Here is a 26635-nt window from a genome sequence, read left to right on the forward strand (position 1 = left end):
TTGTCAGTAGACATTTTTGTTCATCAGTGAGGCTCAGAGGAGTCAAGCAAATTACTTTATTATGCAGCTAGTAAGTCAGGACTCAAATGCAGATCTCTGAATGCCAAACCCTGTACTTCTTGACTTATGTTTGCTGCCTCACTGTTACTTCTGCTGGGTGGCAATAGGGAGCTTTGACCTCCTTGAAACTTATTACTTGTACCTAAAGTAAACAATTGAGGGCCACCTTGAGCCAGGACTAGGTTACTGATTTATAGACCCCTTTTCAGAGTATGAGTGCCACCTGCTGGAAGGTTAACATGTGTTTATGTGCTTGTGAGGAACAGCTTCCCAAAGGCCTATCACAGGTGAGAGAGTATCCTGTTTCAACCTGCTAATTCTTAAATTTCAGTATAGGGATACTGAGCTAAATTTTCTATTTGCATGAAATGCACTTCATTTATCTTCATTTGGAGGAGGAGAGAGTGGACTGGGGAAAGAGGGACATCCATTAAAAATAAGATGCACCCTCCTTTCTGAATCAGTGCCATTCTCACCAACAGGAAAGGTCTGTGGTCAAACAAATCATACAAATACTTACAACAAATAGAAGTTTGGATTTACTTTGAGATAATTGAATTATTGAAGCATAAGAGGACCCTTTCCATTCAGATGCTCTGAAAAAAGGAATCTGGAATCCATGTGGACATAAGAGACTTAGAGTACAGAAAGTAAGGGGTGAAAGGGGAAGAAAGATATGTGGATAAAATCAAATAGATCCCGGGCCTCCCCAGTGGTGCAGCGGTTGAGTGCTGGGTTGCGAAGCTGCCCGCAGCCTCTGCAGCACCGGTTCGATCTCCGGCTGCTCCCCAGCCACCGGAGGAGGGTCCCGCATGGCCCACAGACCTCTCCTGCCGCCCGCTGCTTCCCTCAGCAGTGTACCTCAGTCCCTCTGCCTGCTCTGCTCCCTGCTCTGGCTCTGGTGAATTTTCTCACCCTCCTGGTCTGTTGTTGTTAGTCTAGCACAAGGCTCCCCGAATTGAGTCAGGATCCTGAAGAGGGCTTTGGAGAAAAAAAGTTAAGATAGTCATTTTAGGTTGTTGTGTGTTGAGGATTGTGAGAAGTTGTCACTTACATGTCCTTTAAAGGGGATCAAGTAAAAATCTTGGCATGCCCGCTGCATATTCTGCATTTGGCTCCTTTGGGATCACATTGATACTCTGAGTATCTGGCATAGGAGATTTTATCATTTAGTGTAGGATTTTCACACGAAAACATGCTACACTAAACTTCTCTTTGGTTGTAATGAAAGCATATTTGTAGTTGCGTGATGTTACCTTGAACAAATATTTGTGTGGCAAGAGATTAAAGTCTATTTGTAAAATCTGATATTGCCCAGAATTAAGGAAAGTTCAAGTATGACCATCCTCTTTTACTGTGTCTCTTCCCAGATCAACCACTAAGAAATGTGCAGTATGATGGCATCTTATCTCAGTAGATAGAGTCTGGAGAGAAAGAACTGTCTTTTGGGGTGTGTTTTAAATTATAATTGTAATAGTCATTGTATAAAACTTGTAAAATAGAAAAATCATACATAATTCCACTCCCCAGAGATAACTGTATTAATGTTTTGGCATATTTCCTGTTTTATAAATATACTTTATATTTTTCTGTCTTTTTAATTACATGACAATTATATCATTTAATACATATTTTTGGTATTGTATATGTTATATATAGCATATGGTCTAATATATTTAAAATTTAGCATATGTATTCAAGATTACAATATATGATATGCCATAATTTGTCAGTTTTCTTACTATTGGACTTTTGTGTTTAATGTTTTTATTCATCTGTGTCTTCAGTAAATTGTGATAGAGAAATTAACTTTTTTTTGCTTCAGAAACTAGCCTGTTAAGTAGCAGTGATTGGATCAGTCTCTATTTTGGTTTCTTGTCAGTTGTTTGTATTATCTTAAATCTTTGGTTTCTTGTCAGTTGTTTGTAGTGTCTTAAGTCTTTAGGATTTTGTAGCATTTATTGGAATCACAGCACTTTCAGAAAACACCCTCGTAGTACCCGTTTTGCTTTAAGCATTCTACACCAGGTTAAATCTCTCATTCTGAGCTATAAGAACTATGTTTCTGCTCTACATCATGCCAGCACACTTATATTTCTAGTAGAGTAGGTGTTAGTTGAGGGAACTCTTCTTTTTTTAAGATTAAAATAAATGCAGCTTATGGAAAGTTGGTGTTCCTACAATAACTATTTTAGACATCGTTTTTTATTTTTTAAATTTATTTTATTTATACAAGAGCTGGGATACAGGCCAGAGGCTCCGAAGGGTGAGAGGATTCACCAGAGACAGAGCGGGGAGCAGAACAGGCAGACAGACCGAAGACACTGCTGAGGGGAGCAGTGGGTAAGACAGTGGGAGAGGTCTGCCGCGCCATGTGGGTTGCTCCCTGGCCGGCTGGGAATCGAACCTGCACTGCGGAGGCTGCGGACAGCTTCACAGCTCTGCGTTCAACCTGCTGCGCCATCGAGAAGGCCCTAGACATAGTTTTTTCAATTTACAAAAAACAGGTCATTCACGACGCCTTTTGAAAGGATACAAAAGTTTTATAATATCGCAAGCTATTAACTGTTTTATTTTGTAAGAACCAAGTAAGTTTATTGAGTACTTACTAAATACTAGATACCATTTTAAGCATGGAGATATAAAACCAATAAATTTTTACCTTCATAGAGCTTAAATGTTAATGGGGAGAGACAGACAGCAAACAAGATAAAGTAAATATATAATATTTAAGTCCACATTCTTAAATGAAGCCTTTTTGGATTCAGTTTTTTCCCCCCCAGAAAAATAATATAGTGTATATATTAAATATTACCTAATACCTGGGGGAGTGGGTTAGCAATATTCAAACCTATTCATATTTAGTAACAAAAGTATAAACATGAACATTCAGCATCTATTATTTATCTGTAATGTAGAGAGTTGTAAAAACAGCTTCCATAGAATCAGGATCCGATAACCTGATAGGATGTGCCTTTGACGATGCATTTTTCCCCCATTAAAACGTAATTTTTTTCCTTATGGAGTTACTTGAAAACTTGATTTTCTGATCTCTTTAGAATTATAGGTATGGAATATAGAATTATAGTGTGTTTGATAGTGATAGTGCTTTGCAGAAAAGTAAAGGTGTAGAAGGGTGGTTATAATTATAAGTAGAAGGATCAGGGAAAACTTACTGAGATGATGTTTTTGCCTGGGAAACTAGAATGATGGATTTGCTATTTACTGAGGTGGAGAGAAACAGTTGGGGTAAAGGGCATAAAAGGCAAAGATCAATTTGTAGTCACAGAAAACATAATTTTAAAGAGGTAATTGGTTAAATATTGCTACATGTAACATTCCCTCACCCAGAAGTAGGGTCAGTGGTCAGGGATCTATGCCATTATTTGCTGTTTCAAGAGCCTGGCTTAGATAAAGTGAGTTTCACCTTTCTTTCACTAAAGGCAACAAAGAGGAAATCTTTTTGGGAAGAAACTCTAGGCAAACTTGGTAAGATCATCCTTTCCGTGGAGCCAAAAACTGAGGAAGAAAAGTCATCTTGCCTGGGGCCAAGCCCTTTCCAGTGTGGATGTGTTTGAAGGCTGCCTATGGCAAGTGGGGTCCTTAACCATGCTGTACTCTACCAAGTTGGGGAGCCTAAAGCTTTCAAAAGCAAGAAGCTGCATAGAGCTGTACATTTCTCCAGATTGCCACTTTCTCTTATTCCATCATCAGTTAGATATATGTTTAATATTTGCATCTGGAGAATCAGAGCTGTTTAATATTTCTTAGGTAGTAGGACCAGTTAAAGCAGCTGATAGCTGGTAGCGGCTGATGAGCATCCCATCCCCTCTGCCAAGGGAGTAAGACTTCCCTGGTCATTGCCTTTCCAACTCCTCCTTTCCTTCCTTTCTCTTCATAGAGCTTAAATGTTAATGGGGAGAGACAGACAGCAAACAAGATAAAGTAAATATATAATATCTAAGTCCACATTCTTGAATGAAGCCTTTTTGGATTCAGTTTTTTCCCCACAGAAAAATAATATGGTGTTACCTTGAACAAATATTTGTGTGGCAAGAGATTGAAGTCTATTTGTAAAATCTGATATTGCCAAGAATTAAGGAGAGTTCAAGTATGACCATCCCCTTTCACTGTGTCTCTTCCCAGATCAACCACTAAGAAATGTGCAGGAACTATATATAGATAGAACGTTGAGGCTGGCTGGAAAGTGGAAAGCTGATTGAGGGAAGCCCAGCCAGACCATCCTAGCTGTTGCTTTTTAGCCGTGGTGTTGGGGATATATTGGACATATGGTTGGAGGGACAACCCAGGGAGCTATAGCTGGGAATCATGCCCAAAATATAACTGATAGTGTACCTTCCAGCAAGGTTGTCAAGGTATAGGTGAAGATTAAGAGCTGAGATACAGAGCCAAAATGAGAGAATTAAGAAACTAGGAAATCTGTCATTAAAAGTAAAGAAGTAGGCATTGGGTATTCTACAAACATTCCAGAGGTGGGATTCAGATGGCTTTTACATCATTCCAGCACAGGCACTCAGGGTATGCTTTACTTATTTAAAGTTATTAGAATAGGTAAGGATTTGTTCTTGTCTGCCTCACCAATCTATTTGTATATCTGTTTCCACCAGTACATTGTGGGGATTGAAGACAAGGGTTTTAGTATTGTGATAAAGCATGAACTTTGGCATCAGGCAGGTCTATTTAAATCCAAACCTTCTCTTTCTAGCAGTTTGACTCTGGTAAAATTGCTTGTATTACACTGAAACACAGGTTCAGTATTGTCATTGTAAGAATTAAATGAGAGAAAATGTTTACATGTGATTAATCTTGCACATGGAAAGTAGGCTACTGAAGTTTTGTTCCCTCTCCCTATTTGTACTCTACACAAAGCTTTATATTTAAAAGATATTCAAAATATTTATCAAATTGAGTATGTTTTTCTATCTATTAAATCTGAACTCCAGTTAAGGACAGCCTGAGGCTGGCATTTTATAAGGCTTTCACCTTGAGCAGCTGATGTTATTGTTGCTAAATATTTTATCAAGCAACTTCCTATTATGTGCCAATGTTAAGTTTTCACTTGCTTATCTATTATCGTTCCTTTTTCTTGTCAAAGTTATACTTAAAGTTTCTACTTTTTTTGAAGGCCCATTCTTTTTCTTTATTTATAGGACCTTTTATTCACTCCAGTTTATCTGCTCTTTTAAAAATCCTCAACCACATGATTTAGGCATTGATAAGTGTAGTGATTGTCAAATACTTTTACTCCTTTGTCAAATATTTATTGTGCAATTATGCTAGGGTGGATATGAGCAAGATTAATACATAATTTCTGCCTCCCAAAAAACTTTTCCTTTAGTAAAAAAAAATGCATGTATTAAATTCATGTAATTATTTAATATGTTACCTTTGATTTTCATTTTACCATTTTAAATTATTTCATTTTATTTTATTTTTATTTTTAAAATTTATTTATTTATTTTTTAAAAGATTTTATTTTATTTATACAAGAGCTGGGGTACATACAGGTCAGATGCATGGGAGGGTAAGAGGATTCTCCAGAGACAGGGAACAGAACAGGCAGACTGATGAAATACACTGCTGAGGGGGAGCAGCGGGCAAGACAGGAAAGGTCTGCTTGCCTTATAGGTTGCTCCGAGACTGGCGGGGATTGAACCGGCACTGCAGAGGCTGCAGACAGCTTTACAGCGCTGTGCTCAACCGCCTGCGCCACCAGGGCCCTAAATTTAGTTTTTTATTTTTTTTCTAAATTTATTTTTTAATGGAAATGTCTTAAAACATTTTTATTGCGATACAACACTAAGGATCTCATTTTAAAAACTCACATACATGCACACAGAAAAAAAGATCTTAAAGATGTGCACCTAAAGATGTTGACAGAGCTTCTCTGAGTAATGGCATATATTTTTCTTTTGTCTAAATTTTCAAAATTTTTATTTTGAAGTTATAGGAAATTCATCATTCTCCATTCTTTGCTAGTAAAATAGTGTCTTCTCTCTTCTTGCACTCAGCTTTTGCGAGAATTGAAGCACCCTAATGTGATCGCATTGCAGAAGGTGTTCCTTTCTCACAGTGACAGGAAGGTATGGCTGCTGTTTGATTATGCAGAACATGATTTGTGGGTAAGTCTCAACTCACTTGATTTTTATTTTATATAGGTACAGAGAAATTAATGTATGCGCTACATATTGCAGAATTCATAGAAAGGTAAACTTGCTCTGTTGACAGTAGTTCAAAATCAATATAATAAATGTTGATTTAAAAGATTTGAACAATAAGCATTAACATTTGACTTTACTGATATTTCTGTGATATTCAGAAATTTCACTTCAGAAAATGTTAATGGGGGGAGAGTATAATTTTATGTTAGTAGTTAATAGCAGCTTACTAATATGTGTAGTGAAAATGACTTTCTTTTGAGGTACAAATTTGACCAGTTGTATACTTGTGAATAGTTTTTGTCACTAAACTAAGGTCAATTTCTTTTTTTCAAAAAAAGATTTATTTATTTATGTATGCAAGAACTGGGATACAGGCCAGAGGAGTAGGGGGGTTGGTGAGAGGATTCACCAGAGACAGAGTGGGGAACAGAACAGGCAAATTGATTGAAATACACTGCTGAGGGGAGCAGCGGGCAAGTCAGGAGAGGTCAGCTGTGCCATGTGCGTAGCTCCCTGGCCAGGGATCAAAATCATGCTGTGGTGACTGCGGAGATTGCATCTTAACCCCTTGCGCCACCAGTGAGGCCCATAAGGTCAATTTCTTATAGCATTTTGCCATTTAAAATCAATGGATGTTTGATCATTTTATAAAGCAACCAAAAAATTGCAATTCCAGCTTTGAAACTTTGGATCATGGGGTTTTAAATATTTTATCTGAGAAGCTACTAAAAATGAAAAAATTCAAACTGGCTATAAGTTCTAATTTTGCGTAATTAAATTTTGATTTAATCCAGTGTGGGTCATCATCATTATAAATTACAGACATGTTTAGGAATAATTTTAACAGACTCATAGATCTTGAAGGAACTTTCAAAATTCATGTTGTTACATCGGATATTTACAAGAACTTCCAGTGTGTTTTTATCTGTTCTTTTCATGGATATTCAGCACCCATTTTGGCATGTTTTGGACAGGGATAGAATTGGAGATGGGGGAGGGTTATGAAGAGCAGGTACATTTCTAGTAATTTAAATATCAATATAGTGATGTTACCCAAATGCACCAAGTACTAACTTTTCATAGAATAGTAAAAATTCGTAGTTCCTTTTTTCTTGTTTTTATCATTCTATCATTGAAAATTAAACTGGTAGCATTTTTATACAATACATCAACCCTTTTTACCTTTTGGTTCTATTCATTGAAAATCTTTTTTTTTTTTTTTATTCATTGAAAATCTTACTGATTTCATTCAATCTTGTCATTGTATATATACTAACATGGTTACATTCACCCCTAATAAAGATTCTGTGTTGATTGACCTGATTCAAATTATTTATGTCTGTGCAATTATTCACCATTAATAAGTCATTTTAAAATATAGGGAATTTACTGCAGCCTTGATTGTGTTTTATTAACACAGATATTGTTAAAGACTGTATGTTACTATAGTATGTTTTATGTTTTTAATTTTTAGCATATTATTAAGTTTCACCGTGCATCAAAGGCAAATAAAAAGCCCATGCAGTTGCCAAGATCTATGGTTAAATCATTGCTTTACCAGATTCTTGATGGTATCCATTACCTCCATGCAAATTGGGTGCTTCACAGAGATCTGGTAAGTCTGTTTCTTTTAAATTGATCAATGTGCTTTTTCCCCTCTTTTAAAAAATAGCTTTTCTTCCTGGTTCATTATGATAAATGTGAACTATAGAAAAATTTGTAAATACACATAAGAAAGAAGGAAATGAAAGTGACTCATAAGTCTATGATCAAGTCACTCATAAGTATATGTTTTCCCATTATATTTATGCATAACTATAATGTTGCTGTGGTTTTTAACAAAATGATTGGCATAATCTTAATGGGATAGTCATGTGAAACAAATATCTTCTGAATCGTTTTGTTTTTCATATTATTGTTCCTAATTAATAAAAATATCAATAAAGGCTGAGTTCTCATTTTTTCCCCTTAAGAGCTGAACTGAAGTAAATGGCATTACTTTCAGTCAATAGAATGTTACCTGTATTAACAATAGATATAACAAGTAGAATATATTAATTCAGCAAATTAGCTGCAATTCAGAGGTTTGATTTTACCTTTTTTATTCAGTCCACATATATCAAATATTTATTAATGTTAGACTATAGCCTATTTATTCATCTTCATGTTGTTATTTTAGTTCATGCTGATGTGATTTTTTTGTTTGTTTATTCTTTAAGAAGATTGGGTACTGAATAGCTATAATACCTATGCGTTTATAATTGAAAGTTTTATTTTGCTCATAGCCACGCCTGCCTTGCCATCACCACAAAAAAGTTTCATGACTGTTTATTTCCTTGATTTTTGGAGATTCTAGGGATGTGGTCCAGATAAGTTTAGGTCAATTTGGTTTTAATCATTGAGGAGAAGTGCTTGTTATATAAAGGAATTAATGTATAAGGAGATCTAGTTAGTACCCCTTGCTACCTTGTTAGTCAGGCCTAGTCTTCTGACTTGACCATCTCTTGCTGTGGCATTTAAGCTAAATTGGGGCTAGGTGACAGTGGCAGAAGGACCCATTTACCATTTCAACAGAAGCTTTTTACCTCATAATTTTAGACTGTAAACTTCTCAAGGACTTCCATTTATCCAGTTTAACATTAACCATGAATCAGCGCATGTGAAAATGTATTTTGGCTATGTGAGGTGGTTCTGGATTCAAATCTATTTCATAAATGGTTTTCAATTTTAATTTGTTATGTATTTTTTGTTTATATCTTTGACAGCACTGAATTTATTATATATTCTTAATGTTACGTATCTGAGTTATATTTTTGAGGTCACTATTACATTTGAATCATTGATCAGAATATCTCATTAAGGGTTAACTAATTTTAACACACCTCCTTTTCCCCAAAAAATTGTATATATTGTCCTAAATAGCATAGATAACACATTTTTGTGTTTGTATATGGTTTCATCACTGGAACATCCACAGGAACTAAAGCTCAGTAGGACCAGGACTCAGTTTTCACCCATTCAAACTTGCTGCTGTGTAGTGTTCTCTATTTCAATTATGAGACCGCTTTCCTTCTAGCCTAGGAACTTCTTTTACCCCTGGAAGATGCTTCTTTGTGTTCTACACCCAGAATTGCCAAATTCGATTTTCACCTCTAAAATTTCCAGTTATATATTTCCATCCCTAGGGCCTCATTCTTTGTTCAGGCCTTTATCTTTCTTCTGTAATAGTATTAACCTCTTGTCTTCCCCTCAATAATCACTTTCCTTTATCTAGTCTACATCTTCTGAATAGTTGCTCAGCTTCTGCTGAAGAACTTTGAAATAATTTCTCCAGTGAGAAACTAGACTAAAGGTCTAGTTCCTTACTTGGTTTTCAAAGTCTTACCAGATACAGCCCTAACTGCCTTTAACTTTTTTTTTTCTTTTTTTTTTTTAGAGGCATGTTTTATTTATTTATTTGTTTGTTTGTTTGTTTTCGTTTTATACATGCACTGGGTACAGTCAGAAGCGCGGGAGGGCGAGAGAACTCACCAGAGCCAGAGCGGGGAGCAGAACAGGCAGAAGGACCGAAGTACACTGCTGAGGGGAGCAGCGGGCGGCAGGAGAGGTCTGCATGCCATGTGGGACCCTCCTCTGGTGGCCGGGGAGCAGCCGGGGATCAAACCGGCGCCGCAGAGGCCGCGGGCAGTTTCGCAACCCAGCACTCAACCGCTGCGCCACCAGGGAGGCCCTGCCTTTAACTTTTTCTCTATACCTATCATCTTTCATTTATACTATAGTATTGAATGATTGATTGCTCCCGCATCCTCCTGAGATTTCTTGTCTCAGTAGCCTTTATTTCTCCTGTCCTAAAGCCCCTTACCTCATCTCTACATATTCAAATACAACTTACCTTTCAGGACTACAAAGACATTAAAACACATTGTCATATCCACCCCTACTTGGAGAATAATTTCTCTTTCTTATGGTTGCTATTGTACTTCATCTTCTCTTATAACAGTTATATATTAATATTATGGTAATTTATAGGGGTGTTTTAGGTCATTTTCTAAATCATTAGCTTCTTGAGAGCGTCTATGACACTTTTTTTTCTACTACTATTCTACATTGCAGTAGATTCTGAATAAATATGTTCTCAGTGAATGAATATCAATAAGAACATTGAATATTATGGCATGTTTTAGAGTCAAGACTGTAGTTGAGTCTGAGTGGGGAAATTGACATACAATTAGATGACATATATACAATTAACTATAAGGTAGATGAGAAAGAACAGAATCATGGCTATGTGAGAGGTACAAACTAATATTTTCAAGGTTAGAAGAGGTTTTGAGAGAGAGAATAAGTGAATACTTTAGGAAGGTACCATTTGACTTCAATTTTGAACAGTGAGAAGAATTTATATAGCGAATAAAGATATGAGGTTAACCTAAGGGGGTTTGGATTTACAAAATTTGAGGTGCGAAAGCATTTGAATTACCCCAAAAAAGGTGTGTAGACCTGCCTGGCTCAAATATGGGTAAGCTGAGTTAGTGTAGTGTTGCAAAGACTACTGAATTATGGGTTGGAATCGGAATGAAAAAGGCCCTGTATGTCAGGCCAGATGTGTGTGTGTTTTTAAATTTGAAAAGTTTGTGAGCAACAAAATGAAATTTTTTTTTTTAACCTAAAATGAAATGCTTTTGCCCTCTAAAGCAGTCACCACTGATTATCATTACCTCAACAATAGCATGAACACAATGTTGAAAATGTGTTCTGAATGAAATGAATACTGATCTCATATAGCACTTGATTATATTTTATCCACTCATTCATCAAATGCCTATACTCCTCAGATAAGTAACTTAAAGATTTGAAACTTTAACCCAATAGTAATCTAGTCTGTCACAGTCTACTCAATTATTTTTACTGATCATTAGCCCCGATTCCTAAACTGTATTGTAATGGTTTTGTCAGAATATTTTTAGGAGTAGATTTAAACCGTATGTTTACTTTGTAGATATGTTCTGTAGTAGATGCAGAAATATAAAGTGTATCAGACATGAATATGGTATTAAAAGGAGCATGATGGAGACATTTGAAAAATTACTGTTTTCTTGGTGAGCTTAAGTGTAGAGTAGCAGTTTTAGTCAATGAGTGGTTGGTTTTTTTTTAAATGCTTCATTTCCTGTTGCAGTAAGAAATCTTGCTTTATACTGTTTGGTAGTCACAACTGTTTTGGAATACATACCATCTCTAAATTTTCATTTGATGTGAGAAAGCTGGAAAATCCATACAATTAAAGGTGCTAGAGTAAACATGAATTTTACAATGTAATAACCTGCCAAATTTAAAAAGTAAATAGAAGCCACTGTTTTAAAAGGACTTTATTTTTTTTTTTTTAAAGATTTATTTATTTATTTTTACAAACACTGGGTACAGTCAGAAGCGGGGGAGGGTGAGAGAATTCACAAGAGCCAGAGCAGACAGAAGGACCGAAGCACACTGCTGAGGGGAGCAGCGGGCGGCAGGAGAGGTCTGCGCGCCATGTGGGACCCTCCTCCGGGGGCCGGGGAACAGCCGGGGATCGAACTGGCGCTGCAGAGGCTGCGGGCAGCTTCGCAACCCAGCGCTCAACCACTGCGCCACCAGGGAGGTCCTTAAAAGGACTTTACACTCAAAAGCATTGTATCATCATAGTGTTTGGTGTTTCTTTTATTGTGATTGATTTTGTATCTGGAACAGAATTTTAATTATGTCATTTTGATCTTAGAATTTAATATAGAAATAGAGAATATAAAGTCACTAAAAAAGATTACTTATATTGAGGAATGACTTTAAAAGGAAAGGAGAAAAGGAGCTGAATACATTCATCTTGGCTAAGAGACAGTAAAGTTGAGACAGAAGTCTATAAATATTTGGAACTTGTAAACACCCAGGGAGAAAAGATGTATTTTTATTTTACAGCAGGATATAGCTAAGAGTAAGAACATGAAATATAGGATGACTCACTTTTATGGGATTACTATTCTGGTAGGTTGGAAGGATGCCAAGATATGGTTTATCTCTTTTTCAAAATTATGGGCTTCTTGAGAGCAAGGATCATATCTCAGTAATTTTTGTATTCTTAGTGTTGGCATATTGTTTATGCTCATAATTTACTTGAGTTTTAGCAAAGCATCTGGCAATTCGCACATTATTCTTTAGTAAAGGTAGAGAAATGCCAGCTAAGTGATGGTATTGTTAAATGGATTTATGACTCTCCTTAGCTATAGAATAGTGCTACTGGATCAGTGGCATAAACTGAACTATAAGTTGAGCTAGCTCTTTTTTAATTTATATCTCAGTGTCTCCCATGTGATAAATTTTAGGTTTTTATTGAATGAAGAATTTGAATGAATGCCCCCAGGGCTCTGATCCTAGCCATTTTCTCAAAAATATCTGTGGAGATCCCATCCCAAAATTTAACTTGAGTTTTGAATAGTTGTTCACAATAATGGGTAAATTTTATAGTCTTTTATTAAAGTTCTAGAGTCACAAATAATTATATGGTCTACAAACTTTGTACCTGGAAATTTTGTGAGATTCATTGAGGGAGAAAATAATAATTGTACCCAGTAATTTTTGGAGTTACGTTATTAACATCTTTTATACATTTGGGATTGTCAAAGTCACATCTGCCACAGACTTACTTGTTCTGTTAGAGGTTAATAATAATAATAATATTTACCAAATATAGAGTCAAAAGGAAAAATGATGTAATAGATATTCTAGCTACAGAGAAATGTGTAATATATATGTATAATATATGATCCTGGTTACTCTGTCATAATGACAGAGAACTATATAGATTGAATGTGTTGATTTTTTTTTTTCCTTCCTACTTGTTCAGGCAGACTGCTAATTGGATTTTCACCAGGTGATTTATGACAGGTTGACTCTATACTTTTAAGTTTGTATTAGTTATCTATTGCTATGTAACTAATTGCTCCCAAATTTAGTGGCTTTAAGCAACATTTATCACTTAATTGGTTCTGTGGGTCAGGAATCTAGGTGCAGCTTATCTAGGTCCTTTGTTTCAGAGTTACTTTGAAAGGTTGCAGTTATTTCAAGTCTTGATTGGGAAGAATCTGCTTCCTAGTTTACTCACGTGGTGCTTGGCAGGATTTGTTACCTCATAAGCTTATGGGTGAGGCTTTCTGGGTTTCATGCCACGCGGGCGTCTCCATGGAGCATTTCACAACATGGCTCTTTTCTTCATGAGCAAGCGAGGGCATGAGAGTGTTAATTAGCAGATGGAAGTACAAATCTTCTGTAGGTTAAGCATGGAAATGACATTCAGTTACCTCTGCAGTATTCTGTGCACTGGAAGTTACTAGGTATTGTCTATACTCAAGGGAAGGAATTAGATGAGGTATGTATACCATGGGGTGGAGGTTGACAGAGGGGGTTGGGGGGTGATTGGAAACCATGTCCAAAGTGCCTGCTACAGAGGCAAGGAAGGAGACTTTAAGATGACATTGGACCCAGTTATTGTTCTCTTAATTTAGTGGAAATATAATAAAATGCAACATGACCCTTCCTTTCATATATAATTTTTTTCAAGATATAAAAGTTGTATGAATGGTAAGGAGTTGAGGGTAATAGTTCTGGTTCTAGAGAGGTGAAAATTTTTATGAGGTACAAATTACCTCTTTCCTGTTACAAACATTTTTAATAATTTATTTTCAGAAGTCAGTATATGTTCTTAACTTTTCTCCTCCACTCTTTCCTTTCCCTGAGACTGAGCTAAGAGACTTGGTGTAGTCTCCCTAAATCTAGAAGATGTGTTCCATTGAAATTTAGAATTTATCACTGTGAATATACTTAGAGATTCCTCCTTTGTTATGCAGTCAGAGACTGTGCTTATCACTAGTCTTAGTACTTCCATATTTCTGTTTTTCACTTTGTAGAAAACAAAGGCAAAATGCAAAAAAAAGTTTATTAAATAATGGCAAAAATATAATTTTCAGATTGATAATACTGCTGAGTTGTAGCAGCTCTATGAGAAGCAGTGAGTTGATACTATGTGGAAGGGTGAAATGTTACAGTCCTTTAATTAAAGAGAGCATTTGAACACTTTTTTTACATCACTTTATCAAAGTCCAATATTTGAAAGTCAAAGATGGCCTTTTGTTTCTGCTCAGCTGGAAAAAAAAGTGCTATATTGTTAATCTTTATGAAAGTTTGGTTAAAATAATTGCTTGGTGGTTGGAGAATTGTCTAACAATCTCTGTGCGCAACACAGCCTCTCTTTGTACCTTGTCTGACAAGGAGATATATTAAGTCTTTAATTTTGTCTATACTAAACAAGATCTGACAAGACAAACACATTATACCTTAAAGAAACCCTTAAAATCTCACTATTGCCATCGATGACAAATTTTGCAAGCATTTAAATTTTGTTTTAATGTTTTTAACATTGCTTCAGTTTTATGGTAAGGAAATTTTAAGATTCTAAGTTAAAAAAAATTGTTTCTAGGATAACCAAGTTTGATCTTTAAACCTCAGTTTACTTGTGTGTAAAATGAAGATAATGATGGGAAACAATACTTTATATTGTTGTTGACCCCACTTAGCTCCACAGTTCTGGAATTACTTCTAATTTCCCCTCTGTACGGCATCACATCAGCAATCTGAAATGCCATTTCTTTTAACTATTTTCTTCCTCAGAATTCCTGTAGTCTGATACTCTTCCTACCCCCTTCTGTTTTACAAAATCTAATATAAATATGTGAAACATGCATCCCAGTGCTTAAAAAAAAAAAGCCATGTTTCATCTTACATTTAATTTTGCTACTATTTTGTGAACAAAATTTCATATTTAAAAATACAAATGTTTAAAAATAATTTTGCTTAAATGAGATCAAAACTAGTAAGTGCTTCAAATAACTTTTCATTCTGCAATTCTATGCTAATCAAATTGTTAGGGGGAAAAGGATGTCCCAAAGCAAATTCCATATAGGCTTTGTGGACTCCACCCCCACCCCAGGTCAAAGCCAAAGACACTGGGAACTCCAAATCCCATCACCACCAAAGGGAAGGTGGCTGGGACCTGAGGGTGGGGTTAAGCAGCCAGGTGGATACAAAAGGCAGACACGTGGGCTTTGGGGGGCTCTCTCCATTTTGGGTTCTCGGCCAGCTTGCAGCGTCCGGTCAGCTCTGAGAGAGTGACTTTGGGTTTCCAGGTCGTCGGATCGGGTAGGACGCATTAAAGACTTTATTTCCCTATTTTCTCCCTGAGTTGTACCTTTTCCTTATTTTCTTTTTCTCTTGTAAATAAACCTTTTATTAACCCTTTTGTGTGTGTCTGTAGTAGAGTATTCATAAGTCTCTTTAAAGCGCGCGGGTGAGGACCCACAGCCAGGAACCCGTTTAATATCGGGGCTGCTCTATAACAAAATGACTGTTTATTTTCATTTGATTAAGTTAACATTTAAACAGGTGAGACCCAAAGTAGTAGTTAAAAAGTATTAAAAAGTAAGTATGGCTTGGATATATTCTAACCTGCAGTTTTAAGTGATTTTGGATAATTATAGATTTTTGTCTTGCCGAAGAATTATACCAAGGTTTCTGGGGTGACCTTTGGTTCCTAATTCATTCTGTAGAACTGGGTCTCAATAGTATGTGGCTCAGACATTCATTCATGTCTACAATCAGAAGGCCTTTGATGGCAGTGATGTCATCCACTTGCAGTGATTCCTGCCACTTCTATACAAGACCTGGTGACAATTAGGTTTTCTTAGAGCACTCTGGAGTCTGTGACACATACCTTACAAATGTAAGAAGTCATTTCTTTTCTTTGTGTGTGGGTAGATTTTTATTATTATTATTTTTTAAAATTTCATATATTTTTTACATCATTTTTCATTTTTGCACAATGTATGCATTTTCATACTGGTTATAGTCCCCATACAATTCCCACCTCCCCTTATTTTGATCCTACTCCCTCCTCTCCCCTCCCCCACCCCAATAGTGTGTCTCTAGTTTATAGTTGCTTGTTGATTTTGATTTTTACTTTATTATAATTAGTCTTTTTCATGGTCCTTATTAGGCTTTCTAAGTTCCTGCTATGAGTGAGACCATCTGGTATTTTTCTTTTTCTTTCTGGCTTATTTTGCTGAGCATGATCCCTTCCAGCTCCATGCATGTTGCTGCAAATTGCATGAAGTTTATCTTTTTTGACTGCTGAGTAATATTCCATGGTATATATATACCACATCTTCTTGATCCAGTCATCTACTTTTGGGCATTTGGGTTGTTTCCATAGCTTAACTATTGTAAATAGTGTTGCTATAACCATAGGGGTGCAGGTGCCCTTTTGAATTAATGTTTCTGTGTCCTTTGGGTAAATACCTAGGAGTGGAATTGCTGGATCATATGGAAGCTCCATCTTTAGCAGGCTGAGGAATATCCACACAGCTCTCCATAGTGGTTGGACCAGTTTACACTCCCACCAGTAGTGCAGGAGAGTTCCTTTTTCTTCACATCCTCGCCAACATTTGTTGCTAGTTTTTTTTTTTTTTTTAAGATTTATTTATTTTTATACAAGAACTGGGGTAGAGGCCCGAGGCTCGGGAGGGTGAGAGGATTCACCAGAGACAGAGCAGGGAGCAGAACAGGCAGACGGATTGAAAGCACTACTGAGGGGAGCAGCGGGCGAGACAGGAGAGGTCTGCCACACCATGTAGGAATCTCCCTGGCCGGACAGGAATCGAACCTGTACTGCAGAGGCTGCAGACAGCTCCACAGCGCAGCGCTCAACCCACTGCGCCACCAGGGAGACCCTGTTGCTAGTTTTTTTAATATGTGCCATTTTCACTGGTATCTCATTGTAATTTTGATTTGTATTTCCCTGATTACAAGTGATGTTGAACATTTTTTCATATGCCTGTTGGCCATTTGCATTTCCTCTTTGGAGAAGTTTCTTATTAGCTCTTCTGCCCATTTTTTGACTGGGCTATTTACTTTATTTTTGTTGAGTCTCATCAGCTCTTTGTAGATTTTTGTGATCAGTCCTTTATCATTAGTGTTGTGTGCAAAAATTTTCTCCCAATCGGTGGGGTGTCTCTTTATTTTGGTTACTGTCTTTTTTGCTGTAGAGAAGCTCTTTAATTTGATGTCGTCCCAGCTGTTTATCTTTGCCTTGTAAGAAGGTATTTCTGAGGTATTTTTCTAGGTATAGGCTGTGATTTTTTGGTGTGGCAGTTTTTCCATCAATCACACCCATAACACAAAAACTGGAGCTTTCAGTAGAGTCTTGCATGTCTGTCAGTTTGAGTTAGAACATAATGCACCACCTATTCTACTCACAGGTAATATACAGTAAGAGTCAAACTTAAATGAGTGCCAATTTCAAAGGGGACGTGGTTTGACTCACAGTGGCCTCTGAAGTTTCAGCTCAGGGACAGGACTCTTGGTGATCCCTGATTTGAGAAAATAGTTTAGTAGCCTGTACTGGCAAGCACACTTTTATAGAAGGTTCTTTGCCAGACTAATTTCAAAGTCAAAGTCACCAAGAGGTTGTATAATCCAAATAATATTCTAATCACTGTGATAGCAAGGGTGGGAACTGGTTAGGAACCAAGGGCTATGGAAAGGCACTGCAGAATCTTAAGTTCCATGTTTTAAACTGAAAAATCAATATAGGCATACTATTTTATGAAATTAATTTTATTTGGAGTTGAATTTATATGCAGTAAAGTGCACTTATTTTGATTAAAAATTGATGTTTGGGCAAATATTCATCTAGGCAGTCACCACTACAGGCATTTATTTGCCCAGCACTACAGGACAATTAAAGATCTCTTATTGAGAATGATACCTTCATCACAAAAGGGATCTTGCATCAAGGACTGATGTTTCATTTTGTTAGGGGGAAAAGGATGTCCTAAAGCTAATTCCATACAGGCTTTGTGGACTCCACCCCCACCCCCACCCCAGGCCAAAGCCAAAGACACTGGGAACTCCAAATCCCATCACCACCAAAGGGAAGGTGGCTGGGACCTGAGGGTGGGGTTAAGCAGCCAGGTTGGTATAAAGCCAGACACGTGGGCTTTGGAGGGGTTCCCCCATTCTGGCTCTCTGCCAGCTTGCAGAGTCCAGCCAGCTCTGAGTGCCTTTGGGTTTCCAGGTTGGCGGATCGGGTAGGACGCATTAAAGACTTTATTTCCCTATTTTCTCCCTGAGTTGCACATTTTCCTTATTTCCTTTTCCCTTGTAAATAAACCTTTTATTAACCTTTTGTGTGTGTCTGTAGTGGAGTATTAATAAGTCCCTTTTAAGCGCGCGAGTGAGGACCCACAGCCAGGCAACCCGTTCAATATCGGGCTGCCCTATAACAATTTCACTGGAAGATTACGTATGAAGTCTGTTTTGTCTGAAGATATCCTCAACTAAGCACACATCGAGGTAGAAGTCTTGTAGAGGTGAGGATCATAAATCAATAAAGTATCTTCTATTTTCCAAGTGTGCTTTTTGTTTTCATAATCCTGACCTGGATTGCATTTCAGAGAACCCAGAGAGATCCGGGCTCTCTTCCTGGCTCTCTGACTCTACATGGGCTGTGAATTTGGTTAGGTTTGTGGGCCTTCCACCTTGGTTTCTATATGTGTAAAATGAGAGGGCTTAGCTTAACTTGATGGTTTCTGCTTCTGATACTCTTGATTTCTCATGATAATGAGGCAGAATTATTTGATTTGAATATGAATGTCTCAAATGTAATAGAAAACTACTTGCTGCCAGGGTTGCTTTTCTGAGAATGGATTGTATTCGTTAATGAACAGCATAGGATCTGAATGTCTTTGTAGCGTTATTCCTGGCTTTTCTCTCAGTATGGGATATGTCTTGATTAAACTCTCTTGTGACCTTGAAATTACTTAGGTAAATAGCCTTCTAGATACATGTGTTTGTCTTGCTTTTTTTATAATGGCTCCTTTTTATTGGTTCTTTGTAGGGAAAAGAAAACCTTATCTCTGCCTTTCAGGCCTGTAACCACCCCTAAAAGGCAAAAACAAAGAAGTGCATTGTTAACTGTTGTGCAGTTAGGGGTTGGCAGGAATTGTTTATTATGAATATCAGAGTTTGATTAACATAGGTGCCATATTACAGATGCCCCTAGACCATTTTAATGCAAAATGAAATTAATCACAACACTTAATAGTACAGACTGTTCCAGATTTACAGATACCTTGCTGATCTAGTTGTAGATAGTAATTTCTAGCTGGAAAGGTATTTATTTTCCCTTAGAAACAGCATTTTAAATAGTGATTATGTTCTCCGAATACAAAGACCTGTTAACCCACAATATATGTAAATTATGGAACCTAAGTGCCTTTCATACTAGATTATTTATAACTGGATTTCTACAGGGGAGTACTGGTTTACTGATGTAGAATATTTACAAACATTTTGATCACCTGATATGTATTAGCCACTATTCTGGGCACCGTGAATACAGGGATAAATAAGATTTTTGTCTTCCAAGAGTGCATGACAAGATACACATAAATAATCCAAAACAACAAAGTTTAAAAATGAAATTATGTGGCATGCTCAGGGATTACCACTATGTGTATGGTACTGGGGACTGGGAGGGAAAATACCCAACCAGTTGAGGCAGGGGCTATCTTAGAGGAGGATGAGTAGAAATGTATAAGATGAATGGGAAGTGGGAAGAGGGAACATTGTAGGCAGAGGAGACAAATGAGCAAGGAAGAAACTGAATACTTTGGTATTTCTGGGGCAAAGCAAGAATTAGAAGAGGTGGAAGGGAGAAGTAGGGAGCAGATTATGGTGCATCTTAATTGTCATGTTTAGAGACATGAGGTTTTCCTTGTGATTATTCAGAGCTAAAAGGCCACACAAAATTAGTTTGAGGGTGCAGGGGAAACAGCTTTATCAAGCTGTTACAATCAATTGGTTGAGAAATGATGAAGGCCTAAGTTTGAGCAGAAGTAGTCAAGATGGAAAGAAGGGGAGATACTAGGCAAATATTTAAAAAGTAAGATAATTAGATCAGAGGATTGATTCAGTTTGAGGGATAAGGGCAGGATGTTCAGACTTCTGCTTTTTTTTCTTCTAGTTGAGTGACACAGAGGCAGATACCCAGAAAAAGAGGCAGTAAAAATTCAGTTTGAACTAGTTGAGTTTGAGGTGGTCATGGAGATAACCAGTATACAGTTGACACATCTCTAATGTCTCTTTAAATAAAGAAATTTAAGACCTAGAGGGAAAGATTTAGGAGTCATTGACATATAGATAGCTGCTGAACCCTAGAATAAATAAAATTAGGATTAAAAAAACCTTCATTCAGAAGTGAGCTTGGCATACTTTGGGGCAATTGCTTTTTCTAGTTTTTTATGATTCTTTTAAAATTGAGAAATTGCCTATCAAAGTACCATGCTTACTAAATCATTAGCAACTGTCACTCGTTCATTTGTTCATTGGTTCAGCAGATATTTATTAAACACAGTAATGGGCTTGGATTTTAGCACATACTTAAAGTGGTGACAGAAATATCTCCTTGCCCTTTAAGAGGTTGTAATCAGGACGATCAGATTCTTTCTGCTTTTAAGTCCTCTCCTATGAATGAGGTTACTTTAATGGGTAAACATTTCTGATAGACAGATATTAGCAAATGACCATTGTGTTTGCTGCAGGAAAAAAAGATGTATCTTACTCTTAGTTCTTTGTCCTATTTGTTACAACACAGAATCTTATTTGTTCAAGGTAAACAATGGAGAACATTGTAAAGAAGGGAACATAAAGCTGAGTGTTTTCTCCTGGGAATGTGCTTCTGTGTCAGATGAGAGGATAGTTGTCCACTACTATATCTAAATGAAAGAATAGTTGTAGCCACTAATATTAGGTCAGCACTGTTCATTGTTCCAGAAACTGTCCAGTTGGTATGCTGATTGATTTTGTTCCTGTTACTCAGAATTGTAGACAATTGTGCTTTTTTTTTCTTCCTTACTGTGCTGATAAGAGTTATCTTGTGGGCTTCATATTTTTGTTTCAAATGGCCTGGGTTGGGGAGTGCAAAGGGAATGTAGTAGGATAATCATGTATCTTTAGGCTGTTCTATTTATGATGTGCCAATTAACTGAAGTAAATTTAGCCTTGTGAAAAAAAATTGATTCTATAAAAGGAGAAAGCAAATCTAGAGTACACATAGAACATCGTGAATGTAAATTCAAGAATTAACTAAATTCTGCTAACATGAAGATATTTTTGAATAGTTTCTGAGTAATCATGTTGTTTTATCACATTATTTGCCTGAATTTTGCCTTTAAAATGCATTTTAACTAAAATGAATCCTGCAGCCTTGATTTGTCTCTCCAATTTTATTGCTGATAACTTAAATGTGAAGCATCCAACTCCTGCCATTTCTACTGTTTCTATGGTAACTAAAGTGTGCAAACCCAGCAGTATCACTTTCTTTCGCAGCTGGCATTTTGTGTTCACAGTAAGAAGAGGAGTTTTAGTAAAGGATAGTCTGTGTTAATTGGGATGTAAGTAGGTCAGAACAATTTTTGTATCCTTTCTTAATTCTTTTGTGGGGGGGCAGGGGAGTAAGCGCATGTGCATGAACTGTACCTTTTTAAAAAAAAGCATATGCTTTCACTTACATTGGTCACTGTTAAAGTTAGTCTCCTGAAAATTAAGCATGTTATCTGTAAACACAACTCAGTATGGAACCCTGTGGATTAGATGGAGCTGTGAGACTTGCACTTAGCCTTGCACACCCTTGAGTATATTTCCATTAAGAAAAAGGAACTGATTGATGTGAAAAGGCTTTGAGAGTTAAACACATTTAAGACTGATTATATAGTTTATTTTGTTGTTATTTTTGTAACATCAAGTGTCTTGTGACCTTAACAAGATACTTGTTCTTGAGGGGAAAGCTAATCTCTATTATGGGATGAACATTTAAGAATGACTCCTTTTGTGATTCTTAATCTTAACTGGGTTCTTTCTACAAAAGAGCTCATAGCCACTGTGCCTCTAAACCATGTCACTGCCTCTTACCCTCATCTCAGCTTCTGGTAGGGAGACCCTGCTCTTAGAGTAGCCAAAGGCTTCAGGCATGTTATATTAAAGCTATTCGACACTTCAGTACTAGCTGGATAGTCTTCCTTGTGTCCTTACTCAGTTGTGGTGCTTGTATTCTTTGTTTTTAATAAAGCATGACTGTAACAGGAGTTAGCAAACAGTGGTCTAAGACCAGCTTTCTAATTTTTTCCCATTCATCAGCTTATAGTTTATTTTCATTTCTTATGTGAAATAATTTTTACTCCTATATCTCATACTTTAATATAAGACACTTTCATACCTTTTTAATTCTATACCTTTATTTTGAAAGGATTTCAGCTCAAAATTTTGGAATACAAATAATGTAGCATAGGGGTATGTAACAGTGCATTTGCTAATTTTACAATTATAAAACTTGTTATATCCTGGAGATCCCATTCTCATTAAGGTGTTCAGAAGTGTACTCTACATCTGCCTACATTTGCCTTCTTATGCAGATCTTATTGATGTGGCTGACTTCTGCAAATACACAAGGATTATTTTTTCTGATTTGCCAATGACCTTTTAATTGCCCAATCAGGTTGTTTCTTCTCAATTTTCATTCTGTTGCATCTGAAGACCACCTCTTCCTCTTTAAATTCTCTTAGTTTCTAGAACCAATTACAGGTTCTTTCTTTGTTTTTTTTTTTTCCTCTAACCATTCTTTATTTCTTTTAGCATTATTTATTTTTATTATATTTTTTAGAAACATTTCTCTAGTTAAAAGCTAATAGATATCAAAAATCCAACTGAGTTCATTTTAATACTCATTTATTAAGTGATCATGCATTGGGCAGCATCCCATCTTGCGAGTAGAAAGGCATTATGGAGAGCTATTCAAAAGAAAAGGGTTTTATAAGCAGAAAAAGGGCAAAATATAGGGAGGAGGGAATTATTTCAAGCTCAGGTAACATACCTGTGAGATAAAGGTCTTGTGACATATTATTTTCTTTTGGGGAATGGAAAAGATAGCTTCATAAGTACTGAGCTGTTGATACTACATTCTGGGAGGAGTTGAGGCTGCAGGGGGTTTGAAACCAAAATTAGATTAGGTATTAAATCTTGATGGCCTTAGCACAACCACCTCTATTTCGGTCTTGTTTCCTTTTTAACAAAACAATTCCAAAATATACAAGATCCAACACAATAGAAACAATATATTGTAGTAGAAAATGACAGTCTCTCTAAACTTAGCAGTCAGAGATTGGGCAGAACCTCAAATCAATCAATCAGTCTGTCCTATCTATAGCTATCTCTGTCTATCTCTGTCATCCAATACAAATTGTAAAAAATATTGGCAAGACAGAGAGGTGATGTAACAAAGTGATGTTAATTTTAGTCATGAAAACCTAGTCTTTCCCAGTGTCTGCATCAACAATGCCTCCTTCTTACCTCTCCACTACTTTTCCTGCATTGTCCCCTCTCATGTTGACTTCAGCCATATTAACCTTTTATACTCTTTTTCCAGTTAGTTAGCTCATTAAGGTTTTTCCTAATTGCTCCCAACTCATGACCTTACCCTTTTACAAACCTTGCGGCCAGCTTTACCTCAGAACGCAATCCAAACAGTACTTAAGAACCAATCCAGTTCTGGTACTCAAATGATTTCTCCAAAAGCTGAAGCATTGGAGCCAGCAAGCATGCCCTCCCCTGCGTTCTCTTCTCTCTCGAGTCATCAGCACCATATCACTGCCTTTGCTGATGCCCGCAGTTCTAGCTTACATTGTCTCTAGTTCACCAAGCAAGCGCCTACCTCAGTCCTTTCAGCTTGTTCACTTAAATATCCAGATGGCTTATTACTGCACTTTCTTCAGGACTTATCCTAAATGTCACCTTCTCAAGAAGGCATTCTCTGAGTGATTTAAAATAATGCTTAAATAATAATGAAAATAACACCTTCTCAATGCACTCCCAATTGTCTTTTCCCATTCCTTCCTTATTTTTTTATCTTTAGTATCTTCTTAATGGGTGATACGTGCCAAAGAACATTTATGTATGTGTGGTTATAAAGCATTAAAAATATAGCAAACAGTTCAGAAGACTTGTAACTTTAACCCAATTGCTCTTTTTACTTAAGTTTTTTCACATCCTATCCTCCTGCTGCCTCCTGCAAGGTATTACAAATACACTAAGTTTTGAATCTATTATTCAGTTCTCTTTAGAAGAAGGTTTATCACATTTGTATATATGCTCGAATAGTCAATTCTTTTTCTTTGCTTGGCTTTTTTAGGAAAATGGCATCCTGCTGTATATAGTTTTGTAGAAGCTTGCTTTTTTTTTTCACTCAACATAATGCTTCCAAGACTGAAACATGTTTTTACATTAATTTATAATTCAGTGAGTTTTCACTGCTACTTCAAAATTCATTGTGTTATTTTATCACAATTAATTTTTCCATTTTTCTATTAGCTAGAAATTTGGGTTTTGTCCAGAATTTTTTTGTATTCCAAACTGTGCTGCTATGAACATTCTTTGGTGAATCTAAAAATGGAATTCCTGAGTTGAAGGGTATGCAATTGTTCAAAATTGCAAGTTGATGCCACAAATAGTTGTCCAAAGAAGTTGTTCTGTCACCAGCAGTGTGTTGGAGTTGTCAGTGATCTACTTGTTCTCGAGTTTCAGTCCACAAGGTGTAAAATGGTATTTCACTGTGGTTTTAATTTCATATTTCCCTCATTATTGGTGAGGCTGGGCATTTTTTTCATGCCCTTAGCTCTTAAACATGGTTTTTGTTGTTAAATATCTGTTTGAACATTCTGCCCATTTTTCTCTTAGGTTGTTTTTCATATTGTAGAAGTTCTTTATTCTGATACTAAATTTGTTGCTTATGTATTGCAAATGCTCCTGGCAGTTTGTGCTTTGTCTTTACACTCTTTATCTTTGATGTTTGGAGGTTATTTAAAGATATAGCCAGTTATTTCTCTGAAAAATGAATAGGATTGAAACAATCTGTGCTTTGAAAATTTAGAAGGATTTATCTTTCTTAACTCCACTGTATGTATAATTGTATTCTTTTTTGTAATTTGTAATGTTTATTTACACCTTCTCTCCTCTTGCTCCAGTGTCCTAGATGCAACATAAATCCTCTTTAATTCATAGATTCCTGCCCTTAATCTTTTTATTCTACTTTCTTTTGGTTTACTCTTTTGGCTCACTCCATGCCCCCTTTACTTAACAACTTAGGTACATAGTTTATTATGTTCAGCCTTCCTGTCTAACAAATATTTAAGGCTATAAATTTCCCTTATTGGTACTGCATGAAATATAGATACAAATCTATTATGTATTTCACAGATTTGATAAGTTGTATAATTTGTGAGTATTTTAAATGCCTTCATAGTTTCTCCTTTTACCTCTGAGTGATTTATAAATATTTTAAAATATCCAAATACATGGTATTTTAAATGTATGCTTTTATACTTTTAATTGTGTTGGACTCAGAAAACATAGTCTGTTTGTTAACAATACCTTGAAATTTTGTCAGACCTGTTAGTTCATGATCAATATTTGATGTTGTTCCATGTGTGCATGAGAAAAATCTGTATTCTCTCATTATTGGGTAAAAAATAGATCAGTTTTTTGATTGATGTAGATCAATTTTGTTAATTGTGTTTGGATAATCTCTATCTTAGAGATCTTTTGTTTCTTTGACATCAGTAATCGAGAAAAGCACATTGTCACTAGTCTTTCCCCCTCCCTGAAGTTATTATCAATTTTTAGTATATACTTTTATATATGCATATGTATGTGTACATAACAAATCTAGAAATGTTGCCTCTTCCTGGTAAATTGAACCTTGTAACATTCTGCAGTGACCATCTCTACTCTTACTAATACTTTTGTCTTTATTTTGACATTACTGTACTTGATTCCACCTTCCTTGAGCATTTTTCCTGATACATCTTTTTGTTTAAAGATATATTTTCATTTATTTATGCATATAAGAACTGGGGTATAGGCCCAGAGGTAGGTGGGGAGGAGTGGGTGAGAGGATTCACTGAGACAGAGTGGGGAGCCTAACAGGTGGATCTACTGAAATACACTGCTGAGGGAAGCAGGGGGCAAGACAGGAGAGGTCTGCTGTGCCATGTGACTTAGCTCCCTGGCTGGGGTTTGAACTGATGCCGCAGTGGCTGGTGATATCTTGATAGTGCTGAGACTTTAATCCCTGCACCACTAGCGAGGCCCTGATACATCTTTTAATAGCCATTTACTTCTAGTTTTTATGGTGTCTGTGGTAGGTAGATCTTTTGTAAATATGATAGGAATGGGTTTTGTTTTTGATCCAATGTGGAAATAATCTG

General features: G+C 36.4%; 1 protein-coding gene across 3 annotated transcripts in view; it reads left to right on the top strand.

Annotated features, from left to right (window-relative positions):
• Positions 1-26635, top strand: part of CDK19 (cyclin dependent kinase 19) — a gene marked incomplete at both ends in the record, with an annotated part of 134769 nt that overhangs the window by 82460 nt on the left and 25674 nt on the right. For 2 of the 3 annotated variants that reach the window (XM_084228857.1, XM_084228858.1), the window contains 2 exons: positions 6093-6203; positions 7717-7857. In XM_084228857.1, the coding sequence (XP_084084983.1) occupies positions 6093-6203; positions 7717-7857 (252 nt within the window). Of the gene's footprint in view, positions 1-1466; positions 1511-6092; positions 6204-7716; positions 7858-26635 lie in introns of those variants that run through there. The other variant, XM_084228859.1, reaches the window with a different exon arrangement.

Source organism: Talpa europaea (genome assembly GCF_964194135.1).
Source record: "Talpa europaea genome assembly, chromosome: 2".
In the NCBI taxonomy this organism is placed as follows: Eukaryota; Metazoa; Chordata; class Mammalia; order Eulipotyphla; family Talpidae; genus Talpa; species Talpa europaea.